Source organism: Vigna angularis, chromosome 8 (assembly GCF_016808095.1).
Source record: "Vigna angularis cultivar LongXiaoDou No.4 chromosome 8, ASM1680809v1, whole genome shotgun sequence".
Lineage (NCBI taxonomy): Eukaryota > Viridiplantae > Streptophyta > Magnoliopsida > Fabales > Fabaceae > Vigna > Vigna angularis.
This window is the reverse complement of record NC_068977.1, coordinates 35,652,274-35,676,802: the sequence shown is the minus strand read 5'-3', so window position 1 is coordinate 35,676,802 and position 24,529 is coordinate 35,652,274. Positions and strand designations below refer to the sequence as shown.

Genomic DNA, 24,529 nt, shown 5'->3' with positions numbered 1-24,529 from the left:
TTTGCAATCATCTTCTGAGAAGCACCAAAAGAGAAGGAAAAGTTGAATAATTCAAGAGTGACAGACAAGACTTAAAGGAATATTGGCACATAGAAAGTAGGGAAGGAGTGATTGAAAATCAAATATATCTAGAATCTAGTCTGTTTCTCAGCTTACAACAGGTCAACACAGCAATAGACAGATATGTTTCAAGTTCATCTGATCATAAATCAAAAAGCCATAAATTTCAAATGAAATTCAGAAAAAGAAAGCTATCTAGAAAAGAAAAAGGGCACGTGACATATGAGAGGATGTCTCAGCAAGGTCATTACAAAGCCAGCTACTTGCCTAACAAACACAGCTCATTCCCAGACCCCATTACATTAGAGGATCTCATAATTCTGAAGGACGTGTACATGTCAAAGATATACCTCAAAAAGAGGTACAGTACTACTTCCTTAGCTCAGCTTGCAATTAATATACACTCATTATGCATATGTACTTTTAATTTAACATTATTTGGCTCTTCTTTTTCTTTCTCCAAGGCTGATTTTCCTTTTCCTTTTCCTTTTCTTTCTCATCACAGCTTCCTTCCTTACTATTGGAAGCTATATATGTTAGTATATGGATGTGCTGTATTGTATCTTGCCAAAACTATCAAAGAAAAAGAAGAAAACAAAAGCACTTCCGAGTTAGAGAGACCCACACGCATGTCATATCCCACGTGGGGCGCATTGCTGCACATGGCCGTGCGACATTCTTGTCTAAATCACAAGATTGATGAACTTTCTTTAGGTTTCTCAACCAAGTCAGAAAAAAGCTCATCCTCACTGAGCCGTTTCTCCCAAGCTTCAAGCTTCTTGCTTGGCTTGTCACCCCATATATGTACACTGACGTGCTTTTCTGTGGTACCACAAACCAACTACACTTGTCATCCATCTCTCATCATCACCTTTTTCTCTTAAGCCAATACCATCACTTTGACCACTCAATTTCCAGTTACATAGTCAACTATGACTCCATTATTGAGAGGTAATAGTATCTTTCTTTATAGCTTAACCAAGGCTATTCTTGATGCAGAGTCAAAACTAATTTATACTGTAACAGTGGAAATTCACGTATCAATTCACAATATATAGACTAACTTTACAATATTGAGTTAGACAATTATATTATTGACCACTTTGGATATCATACACATGAACATGAAAATAGAACATCTTGTGACATACTAACTAAAAAATAAGGTTATGTGTGAATTATGTGTTGAGTTTATCGAGAAGGTTCACTTTAAAAACATAAACACCACTGCCATTTATTTTAATGGGACACGTTTACCTGGAAACCTTTGTCAAGAAGACTTTCAATATAGAAAACATTATACTCGTGTGAACCGGTCGCTAAGACTAACCATCAGCTCTGATACCGGAAGATACAAACACCAATAAGATCTGAGTCCAATCATATAAAAGATTGAAACCACTCTCTATCCAAAACCTTAAGGCAATGAGTTAATGGTCTTTTATCTCTATATAAGATTCTACTTTCTCATGGAACTTGTACTCACATTTGGAATCCCAACATTATGTTACACCGTTTTGATAAGATAATAGTAGTTAGTTGAGCTTCTTACCCGACCGTATAGTGTATATACCCTACCCAGAAGAAAAGACAGAAAATTTAGCAGTGCATTCCCTGTGGCAATTGCTGATTGCTACGATGGTGGGGTAGATTTTGCTTAAATGGGATTTTAGTGTTGCGTTAGATCCAAATATCCTGCTTCTTTTGCAGAGGTAAACATAAAGAGTGGATTCCATAAACGTAGTAGATAGAGATTGCTATCTACCCCACATACTAATAAGTGGTCCTGAAAACTGAAAACGAATGCTTTTCTAGGATAAAGTAAAGTAGTCCATGGTATGAAGCATGAAATAAATTTCTGACCCTTCAGAGCTCACAAGACCCTCTTTCTAGATTAAAGTTTTACAGGTCTAACACTCTTTGTATTGGTCGAATATTAAAGAGCATGAAGTCAGCATCAACCATTATAACAATATGGAGCATTACAGAGATGATCATGTGTTGACAAACCAGATCTACTCGTGTTCGAATCAAGCAACATTTTCACTATAGGCAGGCAGAAATTCAACCAAAACACGACCTCGAATGATTATATTTGGATATGGTTGGATTTTGGGGGGTCATTTTTTTTCCTTTTTTTCCTCATTTGTTATAGACACATGGCCTGCAATATGAAAAGGTGCATAATTAACTCATATGGAATAATGAATCATTACAAGATCATTCTGGTTGAATTCCATGAGACCATCGAAAAGGTCAGAATCAAATCCACCATAATAAGGAACACACACATTAGTCTACAAGGCCTTCATTTTGTGAGTGATTCTCGCGTGCTTGTGATCTTGCTTGTGATTCAAACCCTCTTTAGGGGCAAAGATAAAAAGTTATCTTGTTCAACAAAATTCCTTTGATGCCGGGCAACTGTGCCTGTGTTGTCTATTCTTCACATCCTTTTCGATTGCACGACACTAACAAGCTAAGGAAATTGATACTATATTTATATAAATATATTTTCATGCATATCCTTGAATCTTGCTGCTACCAAAAGTCGTGAAACTGGTAACATCAGAGCAAGCTGTCATGGAATAATTGAGGTCAAAGTTTGTATGTTGCTTAAGAACCTACTTTCACAAACACTGCTAGGAGATATGTTTTTATATAATTATCAGAGTTGCAAGTAACTAAGGTTGAAAGAGAAGTGACGGTTGCAGAGTGAGTTTTATTGTACTGTCGGTTGAAAGTCTTACGTCATCGATTAGAGATAAAAAAAATATAAGAAGTAGATACAAATAAGTCGGTTTTTTGTTACATCGAATTAGGTTTAGAGTTAGAACGAGTTAAGTTTAAAGTTTATTTCTTAAAGTGTGTGGTTGATGCATCATTTACTTGTTGCTCTCACCAAGTTGTTTTATATATCTGCAGTCTCCAACTATATAATTAAGGAGAACTATGGCCCGCATTCTGCAACCAACAATGGTACCATCTTCCTAACATGGCCTCCATGGAATCCAAGTTACTCATTCATTACTATTTGGTTTCTGTCTTATCAGTTGGAATGCAGCAAGAAAAAGGTTATATCAATGGTGGGGTGAGAGAGAATGATTGCCATATCTATCATCATAATAGGGATATTTAAATAAAATATCTTCAACATATATTGTCTTATTACTACTTTTTCATCTTACCCTTAAATTAATTTTAGGTCAAAGTACATAATACCCTTTATTAATAGCTTTTATTATAAGGGTGAAATATGTTTTTTTTTTCATAATTTTTTAATTTTTAATACAAAATTAGAATTTGTTTCTATTATAAATTTTGATATAATGTTGTTTTCAAATTTAAAAAATAAGTAAATAAATACAAATTTATTAAAAAAAATTGATGTATCAAATAACGTTTTATATTAATGTAAGAATTTAACTAATGTGTCAAAATAATTATATTTATTTATTTTTAAAGTTTAGAAATTAATATACATCAAAATTTAAAATAAATAAGACTAATTTTAATTTTATATCAAAACATTAAAAGTATATTTAACTAATATAATAAATTTTAACACAACAAAAACACAGTTTAATTTCACATTTCTTACACTAAAGCTCAACAAAAGTGAAAGGAAAATAATATCACATATGAGAGATGACATCACACACCATAAAAAAAATACACGTAGGCCAATTCCTTAATTAATAATACTTGTGCTGAATCTTGAATACTTGTGCTGAATCTTGATATCTAACTTTCACTAAAAAAGAGTGAATAAAAGAATGTAATTATTTTCCATAAAAAAAGAATGTAAGTTAGTGTACGAGTAATTATTGATATCTAACTGTTAATTAGTAGGTAATGCATCATTTTCTTTTTCTCTTTTTTTATTATTTATTTTTCTAATTAAACTATTTAAAGGTGATTGTTGGGTGGAAATGAACCATAGTGATGCATTGATTTAATTTTGTTTTCGTGACCCTATCTTTAAGATAGCATGGAGCCACATTTTTGTAATGGAACAAAATTTATATTATTATAACATTTTAGAAAAACTGAACAAAAATAACTTCAAGCTTGGTGGGCCAAATAGATACCAACGCTTAAGTATTCTACAAGGCACTTTCTTCGTATACCTCAATAAGTTTCTTCCTGCACCCCCATATAATAAAACTTCCATTTTACCTTGGATGTTATATTTTTTCTTAAAAAAATAATTATAAATCGATCAATCTAAAAATAAAAATTGTTTTTTGTTCTCGTATTGTGCAATTCAAAAGGAGCAAAATGCAAAGTTTTTTATTTGGTGTTGCAAAAAGAAACTTACGGAGGTCTGGGAAGAAACTGCCATTCTACAATAGGCAGTTCATGTATCCTATAATCTATGCATTCATGTGGGCTTTGGGCTTTTTACTAACTGAACAGAATGTACCATAAGTACACCTTATCAACTCATATTTCACTTGCAAAAAAAATATGAACACTTGTTTTAAGCTTCTACCTCTGAAAATTTCTTCTTTTTATTTGTATTATTGTATTTTTCTTGCACGAAATTCACAAACTTATATGTTTAGGGTTAATAATGCTTACCTTTTACTCAAAGTTTTCAATTAAGGGCGTGTTTCAGATAATTTTCCCGTAAGTACTTATGTACGAAAAGAAATAAAATAAATGTTATGTTTTTAGTTTTTGAATTTTGTCACAATATTAACATTTGATTCGTTTAAATCTTTGATACATTTTGATTTTTAAATTTTAAAAATAAATAGATATAATACTTTTAATGTAATTACATTATTTTTTTTACGTATCAAATTAGCTTAAAATGAGAATGTGTTTTAAATAACACAAATATTAATATGAAATATATTTAACATATTAAAAAACTTTAACGTAATTAAGGTTAGGTGTCATTATGCATTCTTATAATATTGGTCAATCTAGGTATCATTGTGCATTCTCATAGTATTGGTGAATACGACAAATGCGAATTTCAAATTTGTCAAATTTGAAGACTAAAAGATGTTTTGTTTTGATACTTTAAACAAAGTTTGGATCATCCCATTTCGGACAATAAAATAATAACAAAGATCAAACCATTTTGGACAAACCTCCAAGGTTGTCCTGGCAGACATTTTTGAGTATGACTTCTCTTTTTAAAAAAAATTAACTTTAACAAATAATTTGGCGGAAAAAAATAATTTAATAAATGAATAAAAATAGTAAAAAATATATTTAAAAATTATTGCCAAATTAGAAAAAGGGTACCATACAGTGTTTGGTGTCCGTTTTACCACTCGTGTCAATCTCAACTCTTTTGTCCTTTTACTTATAATTTGCTCATCAAATCTATGGAAGATTCCTTAGATTCGTTTAGGTAAAAGTTAATTAAAATATTATAAATAAAATAAATTTAATATATATTCTTGTTTATTAATTATATATTTTTTTATTAAATTTAAATCTCTACTAATTTGAATGATGAGAATGTTTTCTTATACATACACACAGTCAAATAAAAAGGTAACGAGAAGATATCACTTTCATCCTTCTAAGACCACAATTAAATTAATTAAGTTTGATTTTGTAATTAATTAAAAGATATTTTTTATTTATTAGAATCCTTCACCAATGTACCAAACATCATGCTCATTTAAAAATGTAGCAGTTGAAATTAAATTAAATTAAATTATTCACAAAACGAGACCCACATGGTTTAGTTTATTTATTCTAATTTTTGCATTAAAAAAAATCAGAACATAAATTTTCTAGTGTGTTTTCAAACCAAGTAAATCACAATACTTGTGTAAAATTAACTTAAATTATTATATTGAATATGACAAATATCTACATTAATTTACCAATGATTATTTTTTATTAAAATTTAATTAATAACTTTTATTTGTATTATTCTTTCTAACATTATTTTTTTCATATAAAAATTACAAATTTAATATTTTGCCTAAATTTTTCAATTCCAAAACTCTTTAGAATAACATAATGTTATTGTTAAATAATGTTATTGGAACATAAATTATTGCAATCTTTTAAATGTTGGGATGTATTCAATGAACATATTTCTTTTAATTGTATCACCTCAGTACTTACTTTTTTCTTATGATTTATTAAAAAAATTAATATATATGGTTCTCTATTCTAATTAATAATGCAAGGAGAGATATTATTAATATACCTAAGGACATACCAAATAAAGTGAGAAAACAATTTTTTATTTATCCCTAAAATAAATTTAGTTTAAAGTAAATTAAGTATTTTTTTTAACTCTGTATAAATTCTGTTTAGTAGAACTAAATCAATTAAAAAACACTTTTAATGGTTGTAAAAGTTAAATAATTTTAAATTCAAAGAAACCGTAGAAAAATAAGTACATTTAAATTTGAATTAAGATAAAAGAGTTTCATTACATGCTTATAAAATTTATTTATCAATATTTATTTTTATATATATTTTTATAAAAAAATTAAAGCATAATAATTTAAAGAGCAAACATATCCGTTTGCGTGTAACATCTATTTAAATTCGAGTTCTTTAAAGTTTGAAGCAAATTCTCGTACATTTTGATATTTGTTTATGGAAGTTTTTTTGCAGACATTTTTATAATAAAATAAAGATTTTATAAATAAAATTAGTTTTTATATAAGTTAACAATTATGTTTTAAAAAAATAATAATAAAAGTTCATTCTTATGAATAAAACTAATCCAGAAACAAAATTTAATTTTTAAAAACAAAGGGATTACAAAAATGATTTTTTTTAAATCACGCTAAATATATATAATTACAATCTAAAACCGTTAATTTTTCTTTGATTCTTTTTATCATTTTTATCTTTTCATACTCTCATTTATTCTAATAAACCTTTTAGTTTAATTGATTTACAATAAACTACTCAATAATCGTGATAAAATGTTAAAAACGGTTTTATTGTATAATTATATAAATGAATAAAAACATATATAACTTTTATAATTTTTTTATATATTTCATTATAACTGTACTCTTTATATCTTTTAGTTATTTTTTATTGTGATAATATTTATATCAAAACTTTTAGTTATATTTATTATTTTATTGTTATCACAAAGATATAAATATATATGCATGAGAGAGAAATGAATAAAAGTAAAATACTAACAAATATTTGATGTATGGAGTCATCCGTGAGAATTTCAATAAAAATAATATATTAAAGTATGAGATAAGATAAAGAGATTAGAATATAAAATAAATTAAGTTGGAATCTATTAAGAAATTAGAGTAAAAGATAAATTAAATATCACAAAATAAATATATTATATATAAAATAGATTCTTTGAGAAAGGATAGAGAGAAAAATACGACATCTTTAACTAGACAATAGCCTATAAAAGGAAGAAGGCTCAACAAGAACGATACATAAGCACATTAAATAGGTAAGTGTAATTTTTTTTTCTTCTTCTTCTTACTGGTATTATTGTATGTATTTTTTTTAATTAATTTATATTTTTATTGAAATTAATTAAATAAACATGAAAAAATGTATTAAGGGTTGAATCTATCAATAAAATTTTCTGAAAAGATACAATATCAATGATATCTGAATCTAGTCACATAAGGAATTGATACAACTTTATATCAAAAACCTTAAAACAATGAGTTAACGAGTCTTCATTTTTATATGTTGTTATTTTTTTTATCCAATGTAAAATTTAGATTTATATTTAAAATTTTAACATTAGCATGTTGTTAAATATTATTTTTTTATATTTTATCTTATATTATGATCATTATAGATTTGTGTACGGTATAATTTTATGTTTTTAGATTAAGATAAAAAAAATTAAAACATAGCATCTTCAGTTAATTGGTGGTGTATAGCATTGGTAAGTGATGTTGTAAAGAACTATTTAGTGAATTAAATTGATATTAAAGACCTTAATTACTTTGATAGGTGATAGTTTTGACTGCATTCACTTAGCCTCTTGAATTAGCATTCAAATTTAAGAATAATAACTCAAAAGCGTTGTGAAAGAGATGGAGTATAGTATAGTTTACACAGTGACATCACAGTATAATAAATACTTGTTAATGTACTTAAAATTTAAATATAAAATTAATAATTTAAATATATAACTTATATCACAATTAAATTAAATATAAAATAAATATATTTAAGTCTAAATTTTATATATTAGTGTACATAGAAATTTTAAATTGTGAACAATTATATTTTTAATCATTGATGATTTATTTTGAAGAAATTACTAGCGGTAGATAACTAAAATATCAATACAGAGTATATATAAAGATAAAAGAAAGATAATTTAAAGAAAAAAAATAAATGTTTGATTTATCAATATATACATAAATTAGGATACAACTGAAAATAAATTTAAATTAATAATTTTACATCTATACTAATATATAATGAAAATACATTTTTATAACTAATTTTATTATATATAATATTTTTTGCAATTTACTTTTATTATAATAACTTTTATAATTAGTTATATATATATATATACATATACATATACATATATATATATATATACATATACATATATATATATACATATACATATATATATATACATATATATATATATATATATATATATATATACATATATATATATATATGTGTATATATATATATATATGTGTATATATATATATATATGTGTATATATATATATATATATATATTAATAGAACATTCAACATGCGGGGTCTATGTTTCTCCATTATTCTGGGTTTGGTAGATAGATGTTATGCCTATAATTAGCATTCGATATTAATGGTAGTAATATGAACACTATACTTTCCCTTTTTCATGAGCTAATTTGAATTTTACTACTGTTTAATAGTTAATTCATATTTAACTTTTTTTTCTTAAAAATTATCTATACTTTTTTTTTTACAAAATTAACTTAACAAGAAATCATAATTAACTATTTTTATTTTGAAGTATTTACTATCTTTATTAATGGCTTTCCTTATAAAAAGATCTGATTTTTTAATGAAAGTTCTAATGATTGATTATATGCATAGAATGGTATGCAACTTAGTATCTAATTAATTATTTTTTCGTGTTGTTATTACTGTATGAATTATTAAATTGTGTGGGTAATTCTTAATTTTCTGGGACCATTGATATATTGATGGAAAAAATAAACAGAAAGAAACAATAAGGCGCATGTATGAATGTAGGAGTTTATTTCTGACATCGAACATAGCGCACGAGTGAGAAAGAATCTGGGGAGTTTGCAAAAAGCAAAAAGAGGTTGTCTTGTCTCTGATTAGATTCGGCTCCGTCCACGTGACAACTGATTTTGTATCATGGGAAAAGTGGCGGTGGGAGTGGCAGTCGTTTGCGCAGCGGCGGCGTGTGCGGCGGCGGCGTTGGTGGTGCGCCGCCGAATGAGGAGCTCCGGAAAGCGGGGTCGCGCGGTGGCCATGGTGAGGGAGTTTGAGAAGCAGTGTGGGACCCCAATTGCGAAGCTGAGACAGGTTGCTGATGCCATGGACGTTGAGATGCACGCGGGTCTTGCTTCTGAAGGTGGCAGCAAGCTCAAGATGTTGATTACCTTTGTCGATAATCTCCCTTCTGGGTTTGTTCTCTTCAATCCCACAACCCCTTTTCTCAGGGTTTGACTTTTTCTGCTTTGATTACACCATGCTTTCGTGACAGGTTTTTTCCTTGTACATGGTAGTGATGGCTTAGTGAGTTTTTGTTTGATTTTTCATATTGTTTGGATAAACTTCTTCTGATTAAGTACTTGTATGTAGGAGAAGAAAATAACGAGGTAACATAGATTAAGGTTCTCTTTTAAGTTAAAATCATCTTTCAAACAATAAACATAAACATTTGTAGGAGAAGAAGATAAGGTAGTTTTCTCACATTATAGGAGAAATTTATATAAAAAGGATGTACGAATTACCTTCATAAGCTGATTTATATCATGCTGAGAGTTCAACTCATTTTGGTTTTGAAAGTTTATCTAAACATGGCATAATGATTTAGATGTTGGTCATTATTTCTGACTGGATGGCTATGTGTGACTTTTTGTTTTGTGCTTTTCGAAATTCTTTGTTGATCAGTAGGGTGATAAGGGCATCCAGTTGTGAATGGTTCAGTTAGATGATCTAGATGATGACAGTTTAGTCTTAAGGCTTTGGATTGTTTGTGGTGTGTTGTAGGCATTCTAAAGGAAAGATGGTGAAAGAGGGGGTTTGAATGTCTGAGCTTTTCTGTGTGTTTTGATGGCTGAATACTTTTGTCATATGAATTTGTAACACTTGAAGGTTTCTTCCTTTTCTGATTCATTTTTTACTCTGTTGCATTGTTTATAGGGATGAGAAAGGACTCTTTTATGCGTTAGACCTTGGTGGCACAAACTTCAGAACCCTTCGGGTGCATTTAGGTGGGAAAGAGAAAGGTGTTGCCAACCTAGAGTCTGAAGAAGTTTCCATTCCTCCTCATTTGATGACTGGTTGCTCGCATGTAAGTCTGTTTGTTAGAAATTCTATCACAGTAATGAGCCTTAACTACTCTCTCTAATATAATAATTATGGAATTGCAGGAATTGTTTGACTTTATAGCAGAAAAACTTGCAAAGTTTGTTAGTTCTGAGCCTGAAGAGTTTCACCCTCCCCCTGGTAGACAAAGGGAACTGGGTTTTACCTTCTCGTTTCCAGTGAGGCAAACATCAATTTCATCTGGAAGTCTAATAAAGTGGACCAAGGGTTTCAATATTGAGGATGCGGTAATTCTTGTCACCTTGATTTTGTTATATTCAATTCTATCTTCCTTTCCTTGCCATTCTTTCTTGTTGTCATCTCATTTGTTTTGAGAATGACTGTGGTGCAATCCAGATACATGCATGAGTATTCTTCTCTGTCAGCATATACACTACTGCTGTTGCATTATAGTTTTTTGAGTCTGGAATACTATGCTGATCTTTTATGATTCCCAAATTTCTCATACAAACTCTTTTCAAATGGAGAATCCCTACCAGTTTTCTCTTCATCTCTCTGATACTCTTTACTTGAGCAGGCTTCTGCAGTTACTCTTGTATTGATTCTGTTTGGGTTGTTTGTAGGTTGGAGAAGATGTGGTGGGTGAATTAACCAAATCCTTCGAAAAAATTGGTCTGGATATGCGTGTTGCAGCTCTAGTGAGTCTCACTTCGCTTTCTTTATAATTGTTTCCTTTCTCCTCTTAACTCTGGCTATGAAGAATAATTTTCATTTTCCATATGGGAAAATTTAGATTAAGTGTGTAGTTTCACACACACACACACACACACACACATATTTTAAATTATGTGTTTACTGAATGTCTTAAACTGGATACAAAACCTAACTTGGAGATGTGAAGGTTAATGACACAGTTGGAACAGTAGCTAGAGCAAGATTCGGCAATCCGGATGTTGTTGCTGGAGTAATTCTTGGTACTGGGACAAATGCAGCTTATGTAGAGTCTGCACATGCAATTCCAAAATGGCAAGGTCTTCTACCAAAATCAGGAGAGATGGTAAATAGATCACATGACACTTACTTTCTTGTGTAATACAAACTGTGTTTACTGTGATTCCATGAAACAGGTAATGATTAACTGTGTATCAAAGTTTGCTGATTATTTATTGATTATATAGGTTATAAACATGGAGTGGGGTAATTTCCGTTCCTCTCATCTTCCTCTAACACCATATGATCAAGATCTAGATTTAGAGAGCTTAAACCCTGGAGAACAGGTAATGATTATCTATTTATCATTAGGTTAAATGACCAATGTGCATTTATAATACTCTTCCAATCTTGTTTGCAGATTTTTGAAAAGATAATTTCTGGTATGTATTTGGGTGACATTGTAAGGAGAGTTTTGTTGAAGATGGCTGAAGAAGCTGACTTCTTTGGAGATACTGTTCCTCCAAAATTGAAAATTCCTTTCATAATTAGGTATGATAATTTGTCCATTCAAAAGTTCACTAATTTTCTTGAATTATACTTGCTAATTTTCCATTTGGTCTTAACTTACAAATTTCTTGTGTTTCTACCTTGCCAACAATGATTCAGAAACTTTTTCTTCATATTTATTGGTTAAATTATTAATTTGGGCAAGCTAAAATGATGTTCTGTTCAGATTTCTTCTCATGTTCCATCTTAGTATCACATATCATATATTTAATTTAAAAGCTTGATGAATCCACCTTTTCTCATTTCTCATCTTTGGCATTTGCTCATCATTATTTTTTTCCATTTTTAAACTTATAATCAACACAAGAATGCTGCAATGTTGAATTGGGTTTCAATAGTCTGTTATGGGACATGTTTTGCTAGCTGGTAGGGAAAGTGGAAACTGGAGAAAAGGTGAAAATGCAGGGGAAAATTTGAGAAAAATGGCAGGATCAGTTTTTCAACGCTATAACTTATTATAGCTGAAGTCTAAAGAATGCTACATATCTATCATATATTCTTTATGACTACAATCTTTAAAGAAATATGGGTGAATCATAAGAAAGCATTTTTATGTTTGAATTGTTTATTTACTTGCATTGTTGTCCAAAAGTCCAGTGAAAAAATTTGTCAAGAGTGGAAGGCATATAGTGACATGTTTACATCGTACAACTTGTGTTTCCCTAATTTGAGTTGTAAACATCCCCATTTGCATGGCACTATTTTCATTCTTACTCTTTTGACTTGTATTACAGCTTTCTGAATTTGTTCATCTTTTATTATGGGATGTAACAGGACACCTGACATGTCTGCAATGCATCATGATGCATCTTCAGATCTGAATGTGGTTGGAACCAAATTGAAGGATCTATTAAAGGTAAGGATGCTTCACAGACAATGTGGAATACAAAAATGCTTCTCTGTTCACCCGTTTATACCATGTTAACTGTTTTCCATCAGTTAGATATAGAAGATAGGAAATTTTGTTGAATCTGTTACTTGTTCAGGATACTTAACAATTACAAGTTTGTTGGCATTGCTCCTTTCTGAAAGAAAGTTATTAGGATTTCTCACTATTTTCCTTTCTGTCAGATCAATAACACATCCCTTCAAATGAGGAAGCTTGTTGTTGAACTCTGTGATATCGTTGCTACTCGGGGAGCGCGCCTTTCTGCTGCTGGAATCTTTGGCATCCTGAAGAAAATAGGAAGAGACACAGTAAAGGATGGGGAGAAACAGAAATCAGTAATAGCACTGGATGGAGGATTGTTTGAACACTATACTGAATTCAGAAGTTCCTTGGAGAGTACACTAAAGGAGTTGTTGGGAGATGAGGCAGCTGATACAGTTGGTGTTGAGCATTCTAATGATGGCTCTGGAATTGGAGCAGCCCTCTTGGCAGCTTCTCATTCTCAGTATTTGGGAGTGCAAGACTTTTGAACATGTGGTTTAAGCCAAGATAAACCACTGTAACACTAGTTTCATTTTTTGGGTACACCTAATAGATCAACGGATTGAAGCTAAAAGGTCTTATTTACTAGTCCTAGGGAGCTTTCAGCAGAAGGGGGCAGGTATTTGTAGGGTTCTGTGTTCTTGCTGCTTCTTGGATAGTTACTGCCATTATTTTGGTTAGTCTTTGTCTCTCCAACATCAAGGAATAATAGGAGAGATATAAACTGAGTTTTCATGTTTTCCCAATGTAACGTTTTCAAACAAAGTAAACCAGGATTAATTTATTGAATTCAAAGCTTTTCTTAGTTATCACTGAAGAGTTGAGTTGGCTTTGTTTATTATGTTTTGGTTTGCATGTCTATGTTAAGAAGTGAACTTTAAGTCTAATTTAATTCTACAAAATCGGTTTGTAAGATGAGATTTGTATTCATTTATATATTTTAAATTAATCTTATTTCTAGTTGACTTAGAATTTTCAAACAATCTGAACTTATTAAAGCTCATTATTTAAAGAGTAAACTCTCTATATGTTTATTTTAACAAAAATAACTCAAAAGAAAAAAATGACCAAGACTTATACATTGTACAACAAATTGTGTATCATAACATTACCTAACCTTGCTTCATCTTCTCAGATAGATCACAACATTGTTTCATGTTCACTCTATTTTTTCTATCTTCTCCTTCCTTTGTTTTCTCCTTTTTAATTCTATCTTTGTATTCTCTGTTTTTTCTCTTCTCTATTTATTAACTTATGTTTATTTTCATAAAATTTAAATTTTGAATATACATGAAAGAGATTACGTACATCAGAAATAAGAAGTATACTATTCAGATTTAACTTTTAAAATTAAAAATGAATTGATTTATTCAAACAATCAAAAATTAAATAGAATGAATAAGTTTTTTAAATTTCTTTTAAATTGATCCAGCCACAACATGCAAAGAATGTTGTGGAGTGAGTGTAAATTATACTGTAAACGTTAAACTAATCATAAAATGTTTAATTTAACTTCTGTTTTGTGAAAGGGTGTACAAAGTGAGAAAATATAGTTGTATTTATCACTAAAATAAATTTAATTAAAAGTAAAAGTATGCATTTTTCTTTTACTTTGTATAATGTTTTTAGTGGAATCAAATTTAATTGTTTAAAAAAGTTAAATCATTTTAAATTTAAAGAAACCATATAGAAAACTAAAATCAAGTTTAAGATAAACGAATTACATTACAAGCTTACAAACTAAAACACTTTTATATGCTTTATTTGTAAATAAAAAATAAAAAATCCCCAAACATGATTTTGTGTGAAAAATTTAAAAGAATAAACAAGCATGTTTCTCTGTACCATTAATTTCAATTCGCTTCCTTTGAATTATGATCTTGTGGATTTTGGGTTTGTTTGTAAATAATTTTAAGAAAAAAGAAATATAACATTAATTTCTGAGATAAAATTAGTTTATATATAAATTAAAATATTAATTCAGAAACTAATTTTAATTTAGAAAAAGATTAACCTTTCTAAGCAATTATAAGTATTATAATGAAATACTAGAGAAATATAAAGAAAAAAATTATAGATGTAGATGTATTGTTGACCAGTGTAATTCTTCCGAAAAAAAATATACGATTAAACATTGAATCCAATCCCATCCATCACCTCTATTTTATAATTTTCAGTGCCTAAAAAAATAAAAAGACAAAAAACTAAAAATACAATAAATAAAGGCACTTTAGTGATTGTTGTTTGGATTGTTTTGATAACATGAGCGGTCTTTGTATCCCCACTCAATTCTTCCACACACACGTAATGAGTAAAGAAAACCTCAAACTGCTATGATGGTGTTGTTTCTTTATACCTTACAGAACAGATTTAAAATTATCCAACCTATATGGCTCATCCAATAGACTTGTAATGAGCTATGTGCAAAGATATATGCATCGTGATGAAATGCTACACTGATCCAGCAAAATATCTGGTTCAAGGTTCAGAAAAAAAAGCATTTTAAACCTTGTTCTTATAGCCACACTGGTACCAAATGAGGGAGAGATCTACCAGAAACAATTACAATTCCTACACCTTTAGATTTCTAAATAAGTTTATACTTGCCAGTTGCTATAAGGAGAGAAACAAGGAAAAGTGGAAGAGAAACACAGGGAAGAGGATTTATTGATCAGTCTCAAAAATCTAAACCACTGCCAAAACTAAACCACAAGTGACAATATAACAATTTGTAATTTTATTTAAGTATTTCAGTCTCAAAAAAACAAACATGGTAAAAGCTAGAAGGTAATAAATTATGAATTGCATGTAGAAATCAGTTTAGCTGTTTTATTCAAAGTTTAAACAGTCGATCTGAAAATTGAAACCCAAAATCTGTGTCAATTTTCATAAAATCAAATGAGGTCATCATCTACTAGTATCTTTCTCTCCTATTACTCACTATCGACCTCAAACATTGAAGCCCTCAGCACGGAGGCACAGTCGATGAGCCTCAATCCATTTTGCACAAGCCGCTTCACCGTGCTCTACTATGCATTCATCTCGCAACCTTTTAGTGTCCGGGCAGGCACAACAAATTTTCTTCTTTGGCTTGGTCTCTGCACCAGTTGCCGCGGTCACCGAACCATCATTTTTCTGTGACCCTATGGCCAAGGCAGAGGAGGCACTTTGCAGTTGTTGTACACCACTCATTGTCTTGTACCCTCTATAGAACAAAATAATGATGATGAATAACGTGTTTCTCAGATCAAGGTCGAGCAAGAGTGAAAAGGTTGAGAATAAAAACAAATGAATGACACTGGACACATTTGTGACAGGCATATTGCTTATCCTTCTAGTTAAGAATTCACTAGGTTCATGAACGATACAAATTAACCATGAGCTGATAAATCAACCTTAAATAACTATAAACAATGCTGAAAACTTTGAACGAACAGTGTTACCACCCTCGTCAAAACATATATTCAACAGGTTTAGTAATGATACAGAATAACTAAAAAGTAAAATGAATCAGAACTGAGTATATCCTTGTAAGTAAACTAATTTTGCAAACTTCAATCAAATTGTGCCACTGCGCACCAAGCAACAGAGACACACGTATTTGAACAAAAATACCAAAGAAAGGGTTAAATTATCGGTCTTTTCAACATAGACATTTATAAAAGATTCCTAGCAAGCGTTTTATCAAACTCGTGAGTTAACTCATTAGCTCGGACGAGTTTACGTTTCTACACATAGCTTCCGACTTGGAAGCAAACTCGATTTTGATGTGAACTCGGTAGAATCGGTGAATTCGGAAAAACTCGTGATTTTACAATCGAATTGGCGAGTTCGAAGTGAAGATATTTTAAAACCCAAAACGACAGTGATTTGGTGTGCGAGAGTGAAGAAAACTCACTGATTATGGGATTAGGGTTTCACCTTTATTCTTCTGCTGCTCCGAACTGGTTCGTTCCTTCTTCTGAACTGCTCGCCGTTGAATCACAGGCCGTCGCCCTCGTGCGCCGTCGCCGTCGTCGGCAGGTTGGGAGGAGAAGCTGCGCGAGGTTTCTATATTGCGCGAGGATTCTGAAGAAAGAGAAGGAGTAGGGAGCAAGTCTCAAAATTGGGCTTTCTAACTCAATCTTTATTTGGGCTTGCTTTTTACTATCAGTTTTTACTGGCAATTACTTCCTGCACCCATCACTTTCTGTCTACACCTTTTCATTTTTGGAATTAAAATAATTAAAAATATATAAATTCGTAAATTTTGGTTTGAATAAAAAATTTCATTACTATTTTATTTTCTTGAATATGACGTTTAAATTAAGTTACACATATAAATAAATATCCTAGTTTATATAAAATTTAATATATATTATATAATTAAAAAGATATTCCAAAATGAGTTCCTTAATTTTACAAATGGTTATTATTAGATAGTGTAAGTTTGACATTTGTCCATTGATCTTATCCCATTATAGACTAGTAATTGTCAATTTAATAAAAAGTTTGTTATTGTCAGGTAAAATGCATTTTTTATTTTATAGTTTAACTTTTTAAAAATTATTAATCATCACATCTTAGTAATATAAAATTATAACTATTACAAACACAGCATTTAAGATTTGAATAAAATTTAATTTTATTATTATATCTATGTCTGTTATTATACACAATATTTTTTCTAGGAAAGCTTTTTGTGATCACAATCTGAAAATAATAATATAATTTAAAAGCCATAAACATAATAAAATATTAACACAATTTTAATATCATCATTTACACGGTTCAAAATTAGAAAATACTGTCTGGACCTCCTTCAAACAACAAAATCGTAAGGATAAAAATATGTCTACTTCTACAGAAGTAAATGAACAAGATCTCATTGGAAAGGAAAAGTGAAGCAGAAAAGGAATTTGAGAAGCCAGTGCAATTGTATCACATTGAACTTAACCGGAGATATGTATAAAATGATTGAGATATGGATCAATAAGATTCTCAACTATGTTTGATAACGATGATGACTCTAATGAAAAAGGTTTATGTCAAGGCTTGTTCCTGGTCACAACTACAAGTATCTCGCAAATTTACTATTGTCATCACGAAGTCAGTTTTAAGTTACAAATTTAACTCAACTTTGAAGCAAACAACAATTTCAAGAACACGGCATTTCTTCATTGCTCACTATTCTACTTCAGCCAAATAGTCATCAATTTCAGCTGGTGTCAATACCCTGCACCATAAACACATTATTATTAAGTTAACCAGTTAAACAATAGAAGTATACAAGGATGATTTTGAAGTCTGAGGTCCAGATAGGTTGAAATGCAGATAATTTGGATTGGAAGCCTCGTTTTTGTAATGCTATTTCCATGTACTTTGAAGTACTCGTAATTTATTAATTGAGACGAAACAAACAAAAATCCCAAAAATCAACTCAATTGTATTGATTACAGTAACAAGAGGAAGCAAGGTTCATATAATATAATATGGAAGGCGAAAAGCACCTGAACTTTTTATCAGCACCAATTATGCCAATTTCAATGTTTGTCCCTGAGATCTGTCCCTCAAACCTGGAAAACACCCACAAAAGAAGGAAGAAAAGAAAAATTGAGAACGTGCTAGGTTCTTCGTTAAGAAATAAAGAACACAAACCAAACAACTTCTGCATACAAAGGAAGGTACTTCCTTTCACGCAGGGTATTCGCTGGTTACACTGCCAAAGACTCCATTTTCAAAAACTACCCTAACTCCTCCCTAAAGGCAACACTATAAGACTTTCTCAGAGAGTCTCTCGCCCCCAAAACAACCAACTACAAAACTACCTTTTATTTTTTTAATATCCTTCCATAATAAACATTCACTTTCTCTCATTATTTCCCTGCCTAACAGAACGTTTCAAAAGACTACACAAAGATTAAATGTTTCAAAAATAGAAGCATGTGGCAATAAAAAACAATAAAATGAAAACTATCAGTTTTTAATGCAACAAACTTGGTTGATAACTTGCAAGAATAAAAATAGACGATATGATGATGCTTTGGAGGGATGTGCTGTAGGTAATTGTCAAGTCAAGACCAATAAGCCAATCTTAGATTAATTTTCCTCCTCCAAATTATAATTATGAGACACAAGCTATTATGCACTGCTACTTGTTGTAGAGAAAAGAATAACACTTGACCAAAAAGAGATAAAACTGACTCAAAAAGGTAAAATAACTATTGCACCTCCTCCTAATCAACAGTAATCGTCAAACATGTCATTTTCACTATTAGGTTTTATGGTATTTCATAATGAAGAAAAGTTTAGTCTTTCAACAAAGCAAGAGCGACGTGAGAAAGACAGAGAAAAGCACGTAAAAAGGTGCTTGAAACAGTGTCTTAGAGCGAAGGAAAAAGTGTATATACACACCATGCAAGAGCTAAACTACCCATAAACGGAAAAACAGAAAACCCATGCAACGTAAACTTGAAATATTATGTTCGCCTACCCTTCCTTCAGAGTCAAAATTGCTGTGTGGACTGCATCATCAAGCTCCATATCATCTGTGTACCTATAAGTGGACAATCAAGTCAGGCATAGAAATGATATATAAATAATTTCTCAAGCGTGCATTCCCAAAAAGACTTCAGCTACTATGGTTTAGAAGTCCTTTAAAGATGTCAGTAGCTACCATCTGAGCCAATTTGGCATATTTAAAGGATTTCTAAGCTCTCATTATGTGACTTAAGTATCTTTACAGAATACAATCCAAAAACAAATATAGATGCATTCCACACATTTTTGGTTTTAGTATTGCTATTGATGAAAAGCTTAACTACCTCTTCTCAAGAAACGTCTTTGCATTAGATACATTTTTTCCCATTGCAGAAGCTTTCCAAGAAAAATATGAACCTGACGGATCCACCTAGAGAAAAGAAATACATCAAATCACAACCTTAAATTACTATTTCCTTAAAATTCAAGAGATGGTCATTACCATGGTGTAAATGTAAATACGTAAAGAGTTAAATCAGAAAAAGAATATCAACAGACCTGGTATAATTGTGGCCCATTATCATCAAACCCAGCAACTAGCAGCGACACTCCAAAAGGCCTAACACCACTATCAGAATCAAAACAGAAATGTCAGAATTAAAAGCACGATAAAGGGTAAAGATCTAAGTAAATGTAGTTGGGTGCATACAGAGAGGCAATCAGAGGATCAAACTAAGTTTTGTGCATTTAGTCAGCTGCTTATCAAGGATTCCTCCACTACAACAATATGCCTACCTTTTACATGAAATTCCTATAAGAATCACAATGTTACCAATTTATATAACATATGCCTCCAGAGGAAAAAAAAACAAAAGCTCTGTAAATATTGATCCATGCTGGTTGTTTTAGTAAATATAAAGCTGTTTTAGGCATTTACACTTGGACTTATTCCAAGCTTCATATTTCCAAAGACTTATAATTTATAATTATGCTCCTGGCTTCCAGAAGCTAATGACAATTGAGATTTTGGCATATCAGTTTCTTCCACATTTAATTACAACAGTTAATGCCCCACAGCACTGGAATTGAGAATTCTGAAAATTTGAGTTTACTGAAAAAATATTTGTCTTAAAGTTAATGAGAGAATCCATAGCTAAGAAATGCTGCCAAGGGGTGAAGGAAGAAAAAACAAAAGATCAGAGCTAGAAATCACTCATATTTAAGATATCAAATTGTAAATGATTTATGTATATGCATAAAATAAACTTAAATACTGAGTTGACAAGGTAAATTTCAGTGGTAAGAGTACAGTTTACAAGGAAATAATTACCCAGACTGAGTAAACTCCTGCATTACCGCAGCAACTTCCCTGACAAGTTGAGTCACAGGAATTGGCTCCTGCAAATTTTGGTATATTATCAAATGCCGAATATAGCGCACAATTCACAGATGATCCAGCATAGAATACCAAAAGCAAACAGAAAGAGACAGAAGAGCATATATATAATATTCATCAAGATCATATAAGTATATGCAGAACAAGAACTTGAAACTAAGAAAAATGTGTTGGAATAGAATTTTGTAGACCATACTTTATACAATCGATGATACTGCTCAGCCTGTTTCCTGCTTTTTCGAACCAAAACTCGGAAATCAGGACCCATGCCACTGAACAAAAACCCAATTTAGGTCAAGTAAATAAAATATTTGTAATAAAAATCAAATAATCCTTTCCATTTACTAAAGCTTAACAGAAATGGAAAAAGGTACGATAAGCCTGCTTATGAAGTTTCAAACACAAATTAATCATCATAAAATTAATCATTTCAACAGTATTCTCTTATAGAAGATGCAAAAAGTGCACAGAAAGTCAATTTTTATGTTTTCTATATTTAAAATGTCCCCAGATATATTTAAAAAGTCAACATTCAACAAACACCTCAAATCCTCCCTGAAAAAAAGAAGGTTAATAGTCAAAAGTCTTGCAGATTGAACCCAGTAAAATTCTTTTAATTAGAAAATCTATTGAAAACCTAGTTCACCATAATTTATTTACATATAAAACAATGTGGATTAACAATCTGCTACATTGAACTATGCTTCACGTATACTTCAGACTGTTGAAATCAGTATTACAAGTAATAGTTAATTGCTTACCATCAACATTTTTTCTTGATTATGCATCTAGTAATTCCTTAATCAGCTTAAATGTGCCTTTTCAATTTCTACTTCATACATACTTAAGAAAGACATTTCACCAAAATAGTTGTCATGTTCCTATTGCCTTCCACGTTATGTGTAGGTAAATTAAGTAGCACCTCATGTTTAACAACACATTCAAAGCTAATGTGTTACATGATTATGTTTGTTAGAATAGGTATTAAATATAGGTAGTTGTATTGGAAAACTGCTATATGTTGTACAAATGAGATGTTTACTTATTAGCATTAATTACCTAAGATATAGCCTTTTCTTGTACCTTTTAGTGTCTATTAAGCTCTTTTTATCATATTTTTAGTATATTTAAACATGTAACCATCATTAACATACGATAAATTATTGATGTTACAAAACATGTTTAACTTCAAACTTAAATATGTCCAAAGAAGCAAACCTATATACGACACCAATATTTGGTGTTAATAACTGAATTTTCTGGACCTGCAATTAAGTAAAACAGAGTGTAAATACACATAATACATCATGAATTAAGTAACTTCACTTTTTTTAATTTATATTGACACATTGCATGTAAAAACTACATAACAGATTCATTTATCACTAGCCAGACTTTGAAACGTCCTTAACTATGATATAGCAAGAACACCATTCCACTTAGCTAATATTTTTCAAAGAAAAGTAAAACAAAACCGTGCTATGTATTATACTTAGAGTACTGAGGGGAAAAGGAACTGACACTGTTAAGAGAATATGGGTGTGTTAACACACCCAAAGCATAAAAAGAGGAAGCAACAATTCATCTCTTTTCTGTTGAACAGAGGGTTGCAAGTTAGCAACTGCAAACCAAACACACTAAATTTCTCTGCAGGAAGCAGTCATGTGATTATTGAAATGTACTAAGTTCAATATCCAGTAAAAGCATATTATTAGTCACCATATATATGAAAGAAATATTGCAAACAGAGAGCACAAACGAGTATTAGAGATGTGTGCGTGTGGGAGTGGAGGGCGTCAGTACTTGAGTTAATGGGACAAAACGGTGTTGATCTTCAATTTATTTTTTCAAGGGTGAACAATCAAGCAATGTAGCTTATATTTGGATAGGAATCACTGAAGGTGTTAAACCCATGTGTAAAACACACAACAGAGACAACCAGAAGGATTTTAAATCGTTGAATATTTGCTTAGGATAATTTTATAAAAAAATTCCATGAATAATGAAGAAAAAAAGGATCCAGTAATGGAAATAAACTCACTGATGCTTCATCAACCAAAATAGATGGCAATTTCTTCTCGGTAGCGATGACAACTCCATTTGCAGCTGCAAGAATCAAATATCAGATTCCCATTTACACCTAGCAAAATATACCACTTACATTACAGGATCCAAGCCCTCTACAAGACAACAGAAGAACCCACGGAACACGAGAGTAAATAGCACAAACAACAGCAGACATAGATTTTAGCAACCAAAATGGACTCGCAAAATGTAAAGTAAGTTTACTCCAAATTAAAGGAAATAAAAAAATTAAATATTTAACTCTAGGTTCCTCTAAAGCCTACTCAGCCCAAAAAATTAGACATCTCAGAGAGCAGTGTTCTCACAGAACTGAACTTAGATTCCCCCATATGTCAAAGCCCTTATACACAACTATAAGCTGCTCCAAAAAATAATCAATTTCAAATTGAAATGCTAAAGCGAGGGCCATAAACAGATCCAGTCCAGAGGCAGAGATAACAAATCACCTTTAATTCCCAAAGACGTTTGCCCAGACCCAACAGCCGTCAAAGCATGCTCAATCTGAACAAGTTTTCCAGAAGGGCTGTTCCACAACACAACAGAATCATTAGAAACACGCATCATAAAATTCTCTTTATAAACAAAATATAATTTAAATTAGAAGTTATCAACAATCGACAAACCTAAATGTGGTGAGTGAAAACGAATATTGACTATCCCCCATGACAAACCGCGCGAGAATCTGCACTAACAACCTCACTGGCAATTTACAATCACAAAGCAAATCAATCATTTTATTGACTCATAGTTGAAAATTGAAAATTAAAAACAGTTGAATAGTGGATTTTCATACCATCCCTCGTAGAAAAGATAAAACAATGAGTGTCACTGTGAATAGCAAAGAAAGGAATAAATGTCAAAGTAACGATAAAAAAATTAAAATCTATAAACCTGTACGGGACAATAGGACGGGAGGGCTTCGTTGATCAAGGCGGCAACGCTACGTCTTCTTCGCGACGGCGACGGTGGCGTGGCGGAGACTAGGCTCAAGATAGAGAAAAGAGAAAGGAAGGGAAATGAGCAAGAAAACAGTGGAAATTTTGTGTAAGGTAAACAAACACGAGGGAGGGAGAATGAGAAACAGGTCTCAAAGTTGAGACAGAAAGAGAGAGAAGGAGTAGGGAGCAAGTCTAAAAATTGGGCCTTCCAATTGAATCTTTATTTGGGCTTGTTTCAGTCTACCAGTTCTTACTGGCAATTGCTTCTGCACCCATCGATTTCTTCCTACACCTTCTCATTTTTTGAATTCAAAAACTTTAGATAAATCTATGATATATCTTTTAAGAAGAATTCAAATACTAATGAAATTTGAGTAAATTTAGATAAAAACTTTAAAATGATAGATTTTGAAAGTCTTGTGTCTTATACATTACACATTTTTTTTTTCATTTTTACCTAATCTAAGCCATAAATTCACTAATAAATTTATATATCTAAATTATCTAATATCATGTTAGTGGAAGAGTTTATATTTAACTTTTAAAATAAGATTTATATTTTATATTCTAATTAAACACACTCCATCACAAAAAAACAACTTTAGATTCGTGTTGTATAACCCATAATCTTTAAATGTTTTGCACAAAAAGAATATATATTTGTTTTAACATTTGTATTTCTCTG

The 24,529-nt window shown here is 30.8% G+C and overlaps 3 protein-coding genes across 4 annotated transcripts; 1 reads left to right on the top strand and 2 right to left on the bottom strand.

The window, feature by feature from the left end:
* The first annotated feature begins 9,224 nt into the window (after positions 1 to 9,224).
* Positions 9,225 to 13,783, top strand: LOC108343714 (hexokinase-1). The gene is made up of 9 exons (XM_017582055.2): positions 9,225 to 9,667; positions 10,410 to 10,560; positions 10,640 to 10,822; positions 11,159 to 11,233; positions 11,437 to 11,592; positions 11,714 to 11,812; positions 11,887 to 12,017; positions 12,810 to 12,891; positions 13,107 to 13,783. Exons 1-9 carry the CDS (start codon positions 9,396 to 9,398, stop codon positions 13,452 to 13,454), a joined length of 1,497 nt encoding a protein of 498 aa, XP_017437544.1. The 5' UTR covers positions 9,225 to 9,395; the 3' UTR covers positions 13,455 to 13,783.
* A 1,897-nt stretch (positions 13,784 to 15,680) lies between these two features.
* On the bottom strand, positions 15,681 to 17,058 carry LOC108345797 (cytochrome c oxidase copper chaperone 1). 2 transcript variants are annotated; one of them, XM_017584558.2, is made up of 2 exons: positions 16,865 to 17,058; positions 15,681 to 16,171 (listed from the first exon to the last, which is right to left on the bottom strand). In XM_017584558.2, exon 2 carries the CDS (start codon positions 16,156 to 16,158, stop codon positions 15,916 to 15,918), a length of 243 nt encoding a protein of 80 aa, XP_017440047.1. In that variant the 5' UTR covers positions 16,159 to 16,171; positions 16,865 to 17,058; the 3' UTR covers positions 15,681 to 15,915. The 2 variants fall into 2 exon arrangements, with proteins under 2 accessions (XP_017440047.1, XP_017440045.1); XM_017584556.2 differs by having other exon boundaries at positions 16,888 to 17,053.
* An 833-nt stretch (positions 17,059 to 17,891) lies between these two features.
* LOC108345796 (proteasome subunit alpha type-2-A) lies at positions 17,892 to 24,016 on the bottom strand. Its single transcript, XM_017584555.2, has 12 exons — positions 23,798 to 24,016; positions 23,530 to 23,605; positions 23,353 to 23,429; positions 22,863 to 22,927; positions 22,040 to 22,086; positions 21,018 to 21,093; positions 20,756 to 20,823; positions 19,984 to 20,053; positions 19,770 to 19,855; positions 19,439 to 19,501; positions 18,456 to 18,521; positions 17,892 to 18,181 (listed from the first exon to the last, which is right to left on the bottom strand). Exons 2-12 carry the CDS (start codon positions 23,568 to 23,570, stop codon positions 18,133 to 18,135), a joined length of 708 nt encoding a protein of 235 aa, XP_017440044.1. The 5' UTR covers positions 23,571 to 23,605; positions 23,798 to 24,016; the 3' UTR covers positions 17,892 to 18,132.
* Positions 24,017 to 24,529: the final 513 nt, after the last annotated feature.

Excerpts from the sequence above, each read along its gene's own strand:
- LOC108343714 (XM_017582055.2), top strand. The coding sequence starts at position 9,396 with ATGGGAAAAGTGGCGGTGGGAGTGGCAGTCGTTTGCGCAGCGGCGGCG. Across the intron at positions 9,668-10,409 it reads GTCGATAATCTCCCTTCTGG|GGATGAGAAAGGACTCTTTT; the intron begins GTTTGTTCTCTT and ends CATTGTTTATAG. Across the intron at positions 11,234-11,436 it reads ATATGCGTGTTGCAGCTCTA|GTTAATGACACAGTTGGAAC; the intron begins GTGAGTCTCACT and ends GGAGATGTGAAG.
- LOC108345796 (XM_017584555.2), bottom strand. The coding sequence starts at position 23,570 with ATGGGGGATAGTCAATATTCGTTTTCACTCACCACATTTAG. Across the intron at positions 23,430-23,529 it reads TTTTCACTCACCACATTTAG|CCCTTCTGGAAAACTTGTTC; the intron begins GTTTGTCGATTG and ends GTTGTGGAACAG. Across the intron at positions 22,087-22,862 it reads TTTTGGTTGATGAAGCATCA|GTCCAGAAAATTCAGTTATT; the intron begins GTGAGTTTATTT and ends ACTTAATTGCAG.
- LOC108345797 (XM_017584558.2), bottom strand. The coding sequence starts at position 16,158 with ATGAGTGGTGTACAACAACTGCAAAGTGCCTCCTCTGCCTTGGCCATA.